The sequence below is a fragment of the Vidua macroura genome, chromosome 7, assembly GCF_024509145.1.
Source record: "Vidua macroura isolate BioBank_ID:100142 chromosome 7, ASM2450914v1, whole genome shotgun sequence".
NCBI lineage: Eukaryota > Metazoa > Chordata > Aves > Passeriformes > Viduidae > Vidua > Vidua macroura.
In genome coordinates, this window is record NC_071577.1 from 4,453,242 (window position 1) to 4,467,974 (window position 14,733).

General features: G+C 49.1%; 1 protein-coding gene across 10 annotated transcripts in view; it reads right to left on the reverse strand.

Annotated features, from left to right (window-relative positions):
* The window catches only part of COL6A3 (collagen type VI alpha 3 chain), a 58,255-nt gene that overhangs the window by 4,803 nt on the left and 38,719 nt on the right, over positions 1-14,733 (reverse strand). For all 10 annotated transcript variants that reach the window (XM_053982783.1, XM_053982780.1, XM_053982779.1 and 7 more), the window contains 21 exons: positions 14,445-14,510; positions 13,706-13,759; positions 12,934-12,969; positions 12,337-12,399; positions 12,000-12,062; positions 11,250-11,312; positions 10,733-10,795; positions 10,496-10,546; positions 10,338-10,373; positions 10,179-10,241; positions 9,981-10,043; positions 9,311-9,343; positions 9,183-9,219; positions 9,060-9,071; positions 8,410-8,903; positions 7,729-7,828; positions 6,536-7,234; positions 5,340-5,448; positions 4,361-4,635; positions 2,817-3,071; positions 1,192-1,266 (listed from right to left, as the gene is read on the reverse strand). In XM_053982783.1, the coding sequence (XP_053838758.1) occupies positions 1,192-1,266; positions 2,817-3,071; positions 4,361-4,635; positions 5,340-5,448; positions 6,536-7,234; positions 7,729-7,828; positions 8,410-8,903; positions 9,060-9,071; positions 9,183-9,219; positions 9,311-9,343; positions 9,981-10,043; positions 10,179-10,241; positions 10,338-10,373; positions 10,496-10,546; positions 10,733-10,795; positions 11,250-11,312; positions 12,000-12,062; positions 12,337-12,399; positions 12,934-12,969; positions 13,706-13,759; positions 14,445-14,510 (2,710 nt within the window). The remainder of the gene's footprint in view (positions 1-1,191; positions 1,267-2,816; positions 3,072-4,360; positions 4,636-5,339; positions 5,449-6,535; positions 7,235-7,728; positions 7,829-8,409; positions 8,904-9,059; positions 9,072-9,182; positions 9,220-9,310; positions 9,344-9,980; positions 10,044-10,178; positions 10,242-10,337; positions 10,374-10,495; positions 10,547-10,732; positions 10,796-11,249; positions 11,313-11,999; positions 12,063-12,336; positions 12,400-12,933; positions 12,970-13,705; positions 13,760-14,444; positions 14,511-14,733) is intronic.

The window sequence follows — 14,733 nt, forward strand, 5'->3', positions numbered from 1 at the left end:
TGCACCTGGTATATGTGAAGGCTCAATGAAGGCTTAAATATATGTTCCTTTCCTGTTCCAAAAATGATAATTTAGGTCCAAATCCCAGAGTTTTTATTAGCTGTGCTGGGCCATCCATGCTATTTTACCTATATAAGGAGGGCAGAGTGTGGGCTTTCCTCGAAGGTCTCTTGGAAGATTTACACATGGGTGTCTCCCATGAACTAGAGGAGGCTCAGCTAAACCCATCCCCAATTCCCTGCCCTCTTTAGAGTCTTTATCCTGTTGAAAACCTTTGGATTAGCATCCTTGGGGAATGCTCCCCCCAGATTGCTGGCTGCCATAAATCCTCAGGCAGAGGCATTTGCTGAACGTGGGCCAGCAAATGGAGCTGAGATGGAGAGGTCTGTGTGGAAGTGCAGAGCAGGCACACAGCACATCCCTTTTCCCTGGAGCAGGAGAAGCCCACATTTTCCCATGGGCTGGTGCCAAGGGGTTAAACAAAGCCAGGGGGTGCTTGTCACCTGGTGGGAACAAGGGGGGGATGAGGGGGATGTCAGTGCCAGGGAGAGGGGCCAAATGAGCAGGAGCACATGGGAAGGGAATGATGAAGGGTCATGCAGGAAGGAGAAACGAGTTGGTCCCGCACAAGCCCTTGGCCCCTAGGCTGCACAAAGCTCCAGTGGTGCCACCAGCCAGGCACGAATGAGATCCATGCTCATCCCACTCAACACCAGCAGCCAGAGCTCAACAGCAGCTCCACAACTCCTGGCTGAACACACTGAGCAGCAGCATTTCCCAGAGCTCTCAGACCACTTTGTGAAGAAAATGAGCCACAGCGCAAGCAAAATGTTTGAAGGAAAACATGGGAGCGATGACTCAGGGATGAATTTTGGACAACAGATCAATTGTTGGTGTGCCTGCAGTGGCTGTGCTGCTTCATGAAGGCTGAGAGCCCTTTCAGTCCTGGAGGAGGGGTTGTGACACTGATGGTACCACTGAGTGTGACAGCAGCGGTGTGATGAGCTTGGTGTCACCCAAAGCCATGGAATGAGGCAGAGACCCCAGTGCAGGGCTCTGACCCGTCCTGCCAAGGGTGTCACCAAGGCCATGATCAGCTGGCTCTGCAAAGCCAAGGACTTGCAGATCCCTTGGTGTTAGTGGGACTGTGAGAGCCCCCAGCCCAGCAATCCCCCCGTGGCCCGCACTCACCACTCTCAGGCCCTTCCAGTGGCTCAGTGTTGAGCATCATGTTGGCCAGGGACACCTGGGCCTGCGCCGGGGTCTCTGTGGACGAGAGGCAGAGGGTCAGTCAAGGGGGAGGGCATCAGCAGCAGCACCCTCAGTGCAGTCACAAACTCACTCCCTGGCCCCAGCCCCAGCACAGGGGCCAGATCTGGATCTGTTTAGCCCAGCACACACTTAGGAGAAATGTTTATTGGAGGCAGCTGATGGGATGAGCAATCCCCAACAGCCCGGCTGCACCAGGATGGGATCGCCTTCTGTCCCCAGCCAGTGGCTCTGCTTGGGCTCATCCTCGGGGGTCACCACAGAGGAGCAGCCTCAGGGCCCCGTGTGACTGCTTTGGATGGCCCCACTTACCCCCCAGCATCGACAGGGCAGGGGTTCAGGAGCTGGATGTGGCCTCTCTGGAGCCAGTTTAGCTTTGGTCTCCTGGCCTTGGAGATGGCAGAATAAAAATGGCATCCCCCAGGGGAGCCAGTCCATGATGGATCTCTACTCTCTTGTTCCCTCAAGGGCTCTTTTGGACCACACTCCTCCCATCAGGCTTCACATCCCTCTAGGAGCTATGGTGAGGATTGTCACAGGTGAAAAAAATTCCATGGAGGGGTCTGCAGCCACAGGAAGGGCTGGATTTGCTTTTCTTTACTATATGGTTTGGGTGTGGCTAAGGGGGGCAATCCTACTCAGTGTCCAGGTCACAGCTTGCCACCACTGCCTACTCAGTTTATTCCCACTCAAGATTTATTCCATGGGAAAAGCAGCTTCCCTGGGCATTGGGAGCTCCAATTCAGCACATGCTAATGTTACTTCTACCCACTGATGTCTTTTCTCAATATTTTTGTAAGCATCTTTGTTGCTTGCAAAGGTAAGGGACTGGTCCAAACCCACTGAAGCCAGAGGAAAGGCTCTCCATGGGCACTGGAATTGTCTTGGAAGTGCCAGAGGAAGCCAGACACAGCACTGGCAGAGCCAGCACAAACTTCCCACCACTAAGCCAAGTCACCTCTGTGCCAACTGTATTAAAAAAACTTGGCTGTGTCTTAGACAGCAACTTTTGGCCATGCCAGAGAGTTTGGTGATGGATCTGCACACATGGAGTTTGGATCCCCAAGGGACTAAACCTTCCTTTTCATCTCCTCTTTGTGGGTTTTTCTGGATAGTGTGGGAGGCAGATCAGTAGCTATGGGAATGGCTATTAGGGAAGCAGCTTTTATTGCTTATTTTGAAATGGGGCTGGATTGAGTTTACCAGTTTGACTCATTATTAATTGCAGTAGTGCAGGCCGGGCCCCCTTCTGCACCGATGTACAAACCCTCCAGCACGTAACAAACCCACTCTGGGACTGCCTTTAATTATCCCACATTCTGTGCTGAAGTGTAAACTCCCATTTTTCAAAGAAACACATTTGCCACGTCTCATACCCTGCTGATGATGACAGACATGAGGTGACACGACTTAGCACAGCCAGGGCTGGGATTGTTGGTACCAACTGATTCCTGACCCCTTTTTTTTTTTTTTTTTTTTTCCCTCCCACTTTTTGTGTCCACTTAATGAAAAAAATAAATGCCCCCATGTTTTTAAGAGTCACTTACTCGTGCTGAATGACCCTGTGTAGGTTACTTTGGGCTGGGATTTTTGGTAGCCAGTGACGACGACGACGTATTTCTGCCCGCTCCTGAGCCCTCGGATCACGTGCTCGGTGCCAGTCAGGTTTTGCCTCTGCACAAGGGAGTGGTCGTGTGCCAAGGTGACAGTGACATCAAAGGTGTTGTGGGGCTCGGGGCTGGCCCAGCGCAGCCTGGCGCTGCTCTCGGTGACATCTGTGATCTGGATGTCGTGGGTCTTTGCTGCAGGGCAGAACCAGAAGGGACAGCAAGCAGTGAATGAAGAGGGAAAGATCTCAAGGAAAAAGTGCCTCATTGCTGCAGAATCTTCTTTCCATGGCAAGTGCAAGCCAGGCTGGTACTTGGCTGTGTCAAATGCCACTGCAGGGGAGGCTTGGTTTTCCATAGCTCAGATGATTCACCAAGTGGTTTATTTATCTTTAATAATCTGTTGCAATCTAGAAATTCAAAGTCCTTTCCCGCCCCGCCCCCCCCAAGATTCTCACAGCTTGAAATTCCCAGCACTTTCCCAACAACTGTAAATGTGCCCAGTCAGATCCTTCCTTCTCTAGGGTGCAATGGATTCACTGAGCTGCTGAAGACCTTCAAGCCAAGCCTGCCTAAGAGTGAACATAAAATCAAAGCCTGGTTGGAAGGGACCTTCAAGACCATCTCATTCCAACCCCCATTCCATGGGCAGGGACACCTTCCACTAGTCCAGGGTTGCTCCAAGCCCTGTCCAACCTGGTCTTGAGCACTTCCAGAGATGCTAACCTTAACAGGTCAAAGAAGTTACTATGGAAAGGTTTTCCTGCTCTGCCTGGATGAGACCTTTATAAATAAACACTGCTTGAAGCACTGGTAGGGCAAGAAACACCAGAAAAGTTTATTTCCCTCAACCTGATAAAAGCATTAGCCTTGCAAAAGCTGATTGCTTTTATTTATTGCTTTTTATTATTTATGCAGGGACTTGCCATCAGTGACTGGATGAGCTTCCCTGTGCTTGGACACACTCTTTGATCCTTGCTCAGCTAGTGCAGACCTGCCTGAACCCCCTTGCAAAAATTCCTGGGAAACCCCCTTTGCATGACCTGTGCTCCCATGAAAGAGGCTTGGCATTCCCAAATAGATCTCCACACTGATCCATTGATGAACTAACTATTCCTATTAGCTGAGAGTTCAAACAACACCACTATATGAACCACCATAAATAGCAAAACTTGGCCAAGGGGTGATGCTACAAGGAAATAATGGAAATAAATGAGCCACACTAGAAAGAGAAGCTCTCTCTAGAGGGATGGATTGTTCCTGCTTGTGTTTTGCCTAGGGGCACCCATTTTTTGCACAAAATTCTTAACACAAGCTGACAATGCCCCAGCGCAGACTTCCTGATTTACACCTAAAACCGAAATTTGGCCTCTGGGTGACATTTCCCACAGGAGTAATCCTGTCAGGGGGCAAGAAGAGCCACAGCCTGCTGTGGTTCAGCCTAGAGGGAGGCAGTGCCCACACGGGGAGAGCTGTTCACGTACCACTGTGTCTCCTCCTGCCGCCGGCCGCGGTGGCTGTGGCGTTGCCGGTGGCCCGGCCGCTGGCTTTGGTGTGGGTGGTGGCACTGGCCGCTCCCTGGGCAGTGGCGTTGCCCTGGGCCACGGAGCTGGCCGGGGTGGTCTCGGTGGCTCTGGCCTGGGCCGTGGTGCTGGCAGGGGTGGTTCTGGCATGGGCGCTCGCCACTGGCCTGATGGTTGCGCTGACCGTGGTGCTGGCAGTGAAGGTCTGGCTGGCGGTCGCGTTGGGAGCCACGAACCTGAGCAGAATTTTGGAAGTGGAGATGAGCTGACGTAGAAACCATTGGCAAGAACCCACCTGAGGTCAAGAGTCTTTGCCAGCTTTAGATTTGCCCACAGTGAGGAGTGAAAACTGATCCAAGGAGTGAAAAGTGCCCCCAGTGGAAGGCGTCCCTGCCTGTGGCAAGGGGTTGGAAGAAGGTATTCTTTAAGGTTCCTTCCAACCCAAACTGTTCTGCGATTCTCTGATAAGGGTGAACTCAGCAGACAGATCTGTAGCACGCCTGACTTCCAGGATCTTGGCCTTCTAAAGCCAGGACAGCTCTGTGCCACCAGTGAGTCTGGGTGACACAAGCTTTCACTTCTCTTCAGAAAATATTAGCATGGGTGCTGTGTATCAGATAACCCAGGGCAGCCCAGCCTCTGAAAATAATGTTTGGAGTAGAAAGCCCCAAATTCATAGTAATTTCTGGAATTCCTGACCTACACGATCAAAGTCAGCATATACCTCCTTCATATTTTTATACACATATAAATTTACCCCAAATTTAAAACTATACATCATCCTTCTCTGTAAGATATCTCTATTGCTCTTTTGACACATCACTGGAGAAACCAGTAATGTTAATTGAAATATTATTAGAATTATACTCATTAAAAGATAATCCTGATTTTTGAAAGTGAAGTTGCTTTTTCTTTCCCTTTTCCCCAAAGCATTACTCACACTGCTTTCTGCCCGATGAGCACGGGGTGCTGGCTCTGAACTTGCTGACCATTCTGGAGCCACTCACATTGTTTCCTTATCTCTGGAGACAGGTAGAAAGCAAATTCACCTGGAGACAGAGAGAGACATTAAATACTGGAGTTGAGGATGGTGGATACCTACCACCAACACATTACATTTATTTCTTCTTAAAACAAACAAACAAACAAACAAAATAACTTTCCTTTTCTTGCTTGATGTTTGGGTACTGCAACACCCTGGGCTGGGAGATTTGTTATTCCAGTTTACAAACATGAGGGCCTTAACTACAAGAGGGCTGTTTGCCTGAGTCTGTCACTTATAAACATATTTCGTGTAACAGGACACTTCCAACCACACAGGTAATGTTATTTTTTCAAGAGGTAGAAGTTTCCAGGAGTGCTGTAAGCAGTAAATTGAAAAAGCAAACTGATATAACCTAAACATTTATTTCCAGATGTTTGCTTCCTATTTGGTGCGAGACATTCCTGAACCTGTGGTATATCAGCCCACTAATCTGGTTTTCAGGAATTTTTGCTAAAACCTAGATTTCCTAAAAGAGGTCTAATTCTTATCCTCGCTGGATGGGTATGTTTAGGATCTGTGGCAGCTGGAGGTCTAGCCTGGGTTCTCTAGCTAAGCTGAGATGTAGATTTTTGAGGCACAGCCAGCACATCCCAAATACAGCAGCTTTATTTATCCCTGAGCAAAGAATCCTGTACATCTGGTCCTTAAATCTGCACAGAGCAACTCCAGATCTCAGCCTGAGCCAGCCAAGGGCCTGCTGGGCATGACGTTTATGCAGAAGTCGGGAAGAAAGATCTGCTGGGTGTTCAAGGAGCTCCAAGGAAGTGCTGCAAAGGGCCTCAGCAGGACCTATGGGAGAGGTAGGCCAGGTGGGATGAGATCAGAATCCACAGGTGAGCCCATGGAGACCAAGGCAAAGTGCACTGAAGTGCAAACTCTACTTGGTGGATCAAAATGGAAGGTGATGGGGAGGCCAAAGCGAACTAAACCCAGACATACTCAACGAGGTAAATTATGAGCAGCCCAAATTGCGCCAAACAGTACAAACGATAAAAAAGAGACTGATTTCAGTGGGTCCTGCTGCTCAAAACCTTTCAGAGGCCACGTGTTGCCCCTTCCGTGACACTCGGGCTGCAGGATGTTACACTTACTTCTGATAAAGGACGGCAGCAGCGTCCCAAAACGCAGCAAAGGCTCTTCATGGAGCTCTCCTGGTTTATCAACCAGCTTGAAGAACACGTCATTTGGCTCGCTGGCAAGGCTGTAGATGTTCTTGGCATTCACCTTCCTGCCAATGCCCAAGACAACAAAGAAGTACCCTTTGCATTTTGCATTGATGACAACCCTCTGCAGGTGCTCAAGTTCTTTTTTGTTCACTTTTCCAGTCATCATCAGAACTATGACTTTTAGGTCCCGAGGGCTCGGCACACTTTCAAAGACATGAGCAATTGTGTGTTCAATTGCACTTCCCAGAGCCCTCGTGCCATGAAGCTGGGTCATTTGGTTGTGGAGGTAATTAATGATCTTCTCTTTGGATGCATAATCGGTTAGTGAGAACTCAGTTTTTACTGGTGGGAAGCTTGAGTTGGTTTCGTGTTCATAAGGAGCTTGCTGGAGAACGGCCACTCTGGCGTGGTGCTGGGATACTTTTGGCTCTGAGCTGATTTCCAGGTTAGTTACAATGTGGGAAATGTACTTCCTCATCTCGCTGAACTGCAGAGGGGTGGTGGACTCGGAGCTGTCCAGGATGAAGGCTATGTCCGTGTCCACGTCCGTGGGGGCTGCCCTTCTGTCTCGGAATGCAGGTCTCTGGCCAGTTCCAACACAGCTGGGATGGGGGTCACACACATCTGGGGAAAAAATACAGGGGCTTTCACCTGCAGGACCCAAATAAAACTCTCCCTCATCACTGTAAACATCTCTTGTGTCACATGAAACACCATCAAGCCCTGGACATTCACTGGTCCATTGCTCGATACCAAAGTCATTTCATCCCACAACACATTCAGTTATGTGTTCAGCATTTTTTTATGTGCTCCTTTGTCCAAGGGGATCCCTGAAGCACTCTGTCATAAGTGGCAGAAGGCCATCTTTTACAGCACTTAGCTATCAGTATTTGGGCTATGAAAGTGGCAACCACACAAAAAAAAGGAGCTTCTCTTTACAAAGCAGAGAACGCCCAGCAAACCTCATTCACAATGCCAATGTTTGCCTCTCAACCCAAGAATCCCTTGTATCCCTCAACAAAAGGGCCGACTCCCAAGCTGGGCTTCCCTTCTTACAACCGGCTGCTGTGTGGCCAGAAGGATTTGGAGCTGCCTAGAGGAGAAATCGGATGCTTTACCCAAACAAATGTGACAAGTCAAAAGCCTCTGAATGGTTTGATTCAGCTGACCGCCGCTGGTTGGAAGAACAATGGCGTGACCGACCGCTGTGTTGTTGATCTGGTGAGATGGAAACAGAAACACACGGAGTCAGTAACGCTGCCTTCTGTTGCTCTCAGCTCAGAGGAGGGCAGGGTAACCCACGGCTCTGAGGGATTCTCTGCTCAGCACAATGCTCTCGGTGGATCCCTTTTGGAGGAGCCTAGTGTCCCCGATGTCACTTTAGAGTCATAAACTCCAGGAAAAGGGACCACTTGAACCAGTGCTCAGTGAGTTTATCTGGGGCTTTTTCGTGGGTTTCAGTCTCTGCCCATCCACTCTCCCTCTGCCAACAAAGCTAATGTACTCCCACCTTCCCTCTCTGTCAGACTTTTCCTCCTGTTTCATCCCACACCTGGCACCCTGGAGCCATGGCCTGGGAGAAGAGTGACTCCTGAGAGTCTCACTAGCACTTCCCAGCATGTGCTATGGCGATTACGGAATTAGGGTTTCTCTCCTAATGGGTGGATGCGTTTGGCCAGCAATACTCTCTTCCACATTTGAGAGGCCTATGAAAGCCAAGCATTGCTTGTGGCATCCAACACCATGAAATCAGACCGAGGGCATGAGCAGAAAATAAAGAAAGGGTGAAGGACCCCAACCTCCAGAGCTCTGGCAAGAACAGCATCCTGCCTGCTGGTGAGGAACACTGGCACAACCCCGGCGTCGTAGAGCTTCAGCACAGCATCGTTGAGCTGCGGGGACGCCCTCGTGTCCCCGTTGCTGAAGAAGACAGCCACCTTCCTCATCAGGAAGCCACTGCGGGCACGCTTGAAGGTATTCCTGGCCACGAAGGACATGGCGGTCTCCAGACTCCGTGGCTTCGTGGTCAGAGTTGCCTGGAAGTTTTGGATCTGCTGGAGGAGGCTGGATTTCTTCCTGGCGTCAGCAAAGCGGATCTCGGTGGTGACCTCGTTGTTGTAGGTGACCAGAGCCACCCGTGCTCCCCGGGGACAGTTGCTCTCGGCGATGGTTAAGTTGTTGACCACCCTGAGCACGGTTTGCTTCATCCTGTTGAAAACCTCCCTCACGACGCCCGAGGAGGTGTCAATAGCGAAGGCCAGCTCGGTTGGGAAGACAGGGCACTCCTTGGGACCTGTTGGGAATGTGCATCGGGAACAAGTCATGCCTCAAACAGCTGTCAGGATCCAAGGACAGTGTCCTCAGCAGGGGTAAATCATTCATATGTGGGGAGAGCAACAACTGTGACAAGCAGCCACCCTGGGGGTTTAAAGGACCGAATGAGACTTACCATAGCAGCAAGCTGTGGAGAAGATGGAGAGAAAAAAACAGCTTGGTCAGTGCCATTCTTGTAACGTGATGGGCAAATAAGGGTAGAGAGAGGGGCTTAGCAAAGCACTGAGGAGGTACTCACGGCATTTGTCTTTGATGTTCCGCACCAGCGCACATTGCTTTAGGAAATAAAGAAAGGGGGGAAAGAGATATGTCACACAGCCAACCCAAGGGTGTTCCAAAACAAGAGAGGAATTATGCCACACTTACATCTCTGGATTCTCCTTTCTCGCCTTTAAGGCCCTGTTTCAAAGAATGAAGAGAAGTTGAGTGCAAAGTGTATCTCCAGGGTGCCTTACGAACCCTGTCAGAATAACTACTGAGCCATGGGTCATGCAGGAGACAAGGGAAAATCTGTTTGTTTTCAGCTGTGTTTCCAGCAACAGAGTGCAGGGCTCTTCTGTGTGAGAAGTAAACCTAGCTGAGGACAAACCCAAAAGGGAGGCTGGAACTGGATGGTCTTTAAGATCCCTTCCAATCCAGACCATTCTATGAGTTACGATGCTCCACGTTCACCTTGGCCTTTCTAGGGAGCCTCGTTCCAGACAGATTTGGTCATGGCCTATATCCTGTGTGGGGTGGTGAATGATAAAGAGATGAGAATCTCCTAGAAGGAATTTTAAGGGACATATTGCCATGGGGAATTCCTAATGCCTGGTAAAAGCATGTCTCTTTGACTTTTTCCCTTGGTTTGAGGAAGGGTAAATATCTGTCAGCAATAAACAGCTGCTTAAAAATTTATAGAGACACATCCAAGACAAATAAAGAGGGATTTCCCCAACTTGAAATCAGCAGGAGACAGTGATGGACTTATTTTTCAATGCCTGGCACCCACAGGCACTGTTACATGAAGCCAATCAGCAATGCAATGAACACTTACAGATGGCCCAGGGTATCCAACCTCTCCTTTCTGACCGGGTGTCCCAGGTACTCCTGCATTTCCCTAGAAAGAGAGAGCAGAGAAGTCCTCTCCATGAACATCTGCAGGAGGACTCCCAGGAGCACTTGGAGGAAAAGGTGTGTCCATCTTTCAGGGCATTCATGCAGAAGGGAAAATTTGTACCATGGTCCAACTTACTCTGCGGCCTCTGTTTCCTTTGGGGCCGGGGCCTCCAGCGACACCACGGTCACCAGGTCCACCCTAGGAGGGGAAAACCACAAACAGCAGCTCTAAACCTGCACAGGCCCATGGAAAATTGCTTGGAAAATAAGTGCACAGCTCACGGGCTGCACCTACCTTTGGCCCTGCGTAACCTACAAAGCCGCGTTCTCCCTGAAACAACAGAAAGGTTAATTTGGATATGTTCTGGAAAATGCCCTCATCCATCTGCGCTGGAGGTCTTGGCTGCTTCCTTGTCCTTCTTGAGGAGGTGGGAATGCTGAGTGTACACCTACCTTCCTGCCTTTAGGACCCGGGCCACCAATTCCATCTCGTCCATCATCGCCCTAAAATTGGAAAGGCAGAGTCATTAATATGTAAATGATATGTCATATGTAAACAGCTTAAACCCCACAGATCCAGCAGCACCAATAGAAAGAACCCACTGAAGCCACAGGCCTTTGTGAAACTCTTAAATGTTCCTTGAAGTTCCTTAAGTGTCCTTAGAGGTGTGAGGGCATGACCACACTCACCATCTCTCCTCGTGGGCCCGGCTGTCCGTTCGGCCCTTTGGGTCCAGGGTTTCCAGGCTCACCCTAAAAGGAGGAGCATCTGTTAAAGCATGTGCTGGAATTCCAGGCTGCTCTGAGCCTTCCCCTCTCCATCAACACTGGTTGCTTCCCACAGAGCAATCTGCAACTCTCCACGTGGCAGAAAGGCATGAGTGGACCTACACAGCCCGAAATACTGCCACGTGCATGCTCTTTTGTGGGATCTTTGGTGATTTCAGGAAAGATAAAACCTTCCCTCGTGGGCATTTTCTGAGAATGTGCTCAGGAAAGTTGACTGGGGAATCTCAGTTGCTCAGTTACTTTTGCCTTTCTGTTCTCTGAAATGTGAGTCTAACGAGACAATGAGCACAGAGTTGCCTCTCTCCACACTGTGAAAGCCCAAGAGGTTCATCTCATGTATTTCTTTAAGCCCACGCAAAATTCAACAGCTTTTCAATGCAGCTTTAGTTGCTGCTGCCCAGTGCTCCTGAAGACATACCTTTCTTCCCAGGGGACCAATCCTGCCACGTTCTCCTGGGGGTCCTGGGGGTCCACTCCCAGCCTGGAATGGAAATGGGGAGAGGCATGTTGGCAACGTTCAAGAAAACTCAGAGGCCAGGAGCTAGGGAAGTGGATGACCATAGAAATCATGCATTGACTGCTCGGGCTGGTGTCTCTCAAAACACCTCAGGAAATTCAGAAGTCTGCTTCATGTTTGGGAAGAGCTGGAGGTCCAGCTCAGTTCAATGCAAATGCCAGCAGCAATTTATATTGTCCCTAAGAGAACACCCACAGGAAAGCAGGAGGGGGGAAATCGTGCTGGGGGTGGGGAAATGCAATATGGCTTTGTGTCAATAGGTGTGGCTGAGGAATGCAGCAGGAGGGAGAAATAAATACATGGGGTGGCCCCTGCAGGCATGTGAGATGGTCAAGCTCTGGCTTCAGAGAATGAAACATCACAGAGATGCCCCACCAGTCACTCAAGGATCCTCTTTAACTAAAATTGCAAAAATGGGCCAAACACTGAAGGCCTGACCCCTCTGTGGTTGCTTTTAGCTCTTTCTCTTCTGTAACTCTTGATCAAGAAGTCTTAAGCATAAGCTGAGAGGAGAATCACGCTGGAAGAGAGTGTTAAAAGAGAGTGGAGCAGAGCTGGAGCCCTAGGAGAGGGGAATGTGAAGATACATAGGAATCTTATTAGTTCAACAACAGTATAGTTGGGCCAAGGTCTGGGAAGCAGCAGACTTACCCTGGGTCCAGGGACACCCTGCTCTCCTCTGATGCCTGGTGTGCCAACCTGGCCAGGGGGACCCTGTGTGGGAAGAAAAGAGAGGCTGTCAGCACATGTGGGCAGAAACACGCCAAGATCCAAGGGGAAGCAAATGCTGCAGTGTCTGAGGGATGCTTTGCAGACACGTCACACCTTGGCTGGCGTGATCACAGTGGGACAGCCAGGCCACAGCACACCCAAAAATACCCAAATCCCAACAGTCTTTGTGGGTGAGACTCTTTGGGGAAGTGGCTGTGATGAAGTGACACCACACCATCATGAGGCAAGGGCTTTCCTCTGCTGTGAGCTCACTGACCTGTGGCCCCCGCATGCCTTGCTCTCCAGCTGGCCCTGGCTGACCAGGCGAGCCCTTGGTGCCCTGGAAGTATAAAACAGCACAGTGCAGGTTAGCATGAGAGGACGTGGTCAGCACCATGGGAAGGGAAAGGGGACATCAGGGTATCCACAGCTGCACAAAGAGCAGGGAAGAATGGATTTTCAGCTGGGCTTTTTCTTTGTTGTTTTTTTTTTTTCCAAGATGTGGTGATAGCAGACAATAAGCACAGTGACTGCCCCATTGCAGGGGGCAATTTGCCTCCTGCAATCGATAGCCATCAACCATCACGCCTTGGCCCTGTTACACTGCTCCAGCAGCACATGGGGACAAAACATCCAACCAGGGAATGCTGTGGGAGACAGGCAGGCACGTGGACAGCTGGTTCTGCACCAAGGAGCACACAGGGAGATGAGCCTGAGGAGGAGGAGGAGGAGTTGGGAAATTTGGAGGAGAGAGGAGGCAGAGGGGAACAAGAAAAGCCTGCGTGTGCCTTCTCTTGGCAAATCCCTCTGGGTGCTGAGGCTGCCTGGCCCGTGGTATGGCAGGAGCCCCATGTGTTGTCCCATCACCACCTACCTTTACTCCTATAGGCCCCCTTCGTCCTGCCATGCCCTGCAAATGAAGGAACAATGAGGTTTGTTGATCTAACATGTAAGCACACCTTTCTCTATTGCTTTTAGATAAATGCTTCTTATCAGTGCTTCTTATAGTCCAAAAATTACATTTGGCTGTTTTAAACTGCTGGGGGGAAAGGGAAATCCAGATGGTCAGATCTCTTAAATCAGACCTGGGCATGTTTTTTCCCTCCTCACATCCCCCACGTAGGTGAGCTGCTCCCTCATGCATGTCAGGAGTGTGTCACCATCCCTGGGACGGGAGGGACAAGCAGCAGGGAACAATCCCAGCTCAAGCTCCATTTTTGCCTTTCCAAAAGCAGCAGCCAAATGCAGATGCATATCATGGAATCACAGATTGGTTTGGATTGGAAGGGACCTTCAAGACCATCTAATTCCAACCTCCTGCCATGGGCAAGGACACCTTCCACTAGACCAGGTTGTTCCAAGAACTATCCAACCTGGCCTTATATATAAATCATGTGTAACTCCACTAATCTGAGCACTGAGTTACTTGCATGGGAATAAATTTGACTTTTAAAGTCTCTACAACAAGCCAGGAAGGCATGAGGAATCTTCCTTTTGAGATTTTTGTTCTTTTTTGGGGGGTGGCTTATTAGGTTTTGTAGTTGAATTCCTGATGTCTGTGAAACAAAATACATGGAAAGGAAGGAGGGGAAAAGTTATGGTCAATCTAAGCTTGGGCCTTGCTGACTGGAGGTCTGGCAACTCACCCTCCTCCCCACTTCACCATCTTGGCCCTCCAGCCCTGCCGGTCCAGGATCTCCCTAAGGGAAAAACAAAACACAAGTGAGAGCCCTGAGATGAGCAGGCACTGGGAAAACACATTCAGTTCTCAAAAAATGGCTCCTTTCATGCTTCAACACAAGTTAATAGTCCTGCCTTTGGTGGGAATCCTTCTAACAACTCACAGAGACTTTCCATCAAGTTTCTGAGCCAGCAGAGGTCAACATTCCTATTCTTTGGGAAATGCCTTCTGAGAATTTAAGACACATTTTTTTATTGTGAGCTGATGTGAAAACAGATGGGTTTTGAAATTTTCTAAGGAGCTTGTGGGGCTTTTTTCCTTGCAAAGGTGAATCAGGAGGTTTAGATTTGGTGTCATCTAATCAGTTATCTGCTTTTGTATATGACCCATGAGACCATACAAAGGTAATTTCCAAGTACAAAGTTCTTTTCAGAGGCAATATCCCAAAAATGCATTGTAAAATAATAGTAATTTTTTTTAAGGTGCATTTTAGACAAAACATCTTCTAAACTGACATCTTCCCAGAGAAAGTTTTGGTTGCAAACCAACAACATTTTCTAGTGGAAAAAAATATTCCATCTGACAAGGCACAATGAGTTTAAGGAACTTGCATCTTTTTGGCAGCATCCTTTTTTCTCCCTTTCTCTGGCCCATTCTGTTGTAAAAACCAAAAAAACCAACACAAGACAACAAAGAAATTTTACCATTGGTCCAATTTCACCCTTTTGTCCTCTGGGGCCCCGTTGAGTATTATCAGCTCCTGAATCTCCCTGAAAGCAACAGAGCAATGAGAAACACCTGTGTAAGTGGGACATGAAAATCAAATTTCATAAACTGAGAGAGTTCTTTGCTAGAGCTGAGAACCAACTTTTCTTTTTTTTTTTTCCTTTTGTGACTGAAATAGATGAAGTATTGCTGCTGTTTTCAGACAGACACAGCTTTTCAACTGAGAAGTAATACCGAAGAAGATGAGGAAGGGGAATTTAATACGGT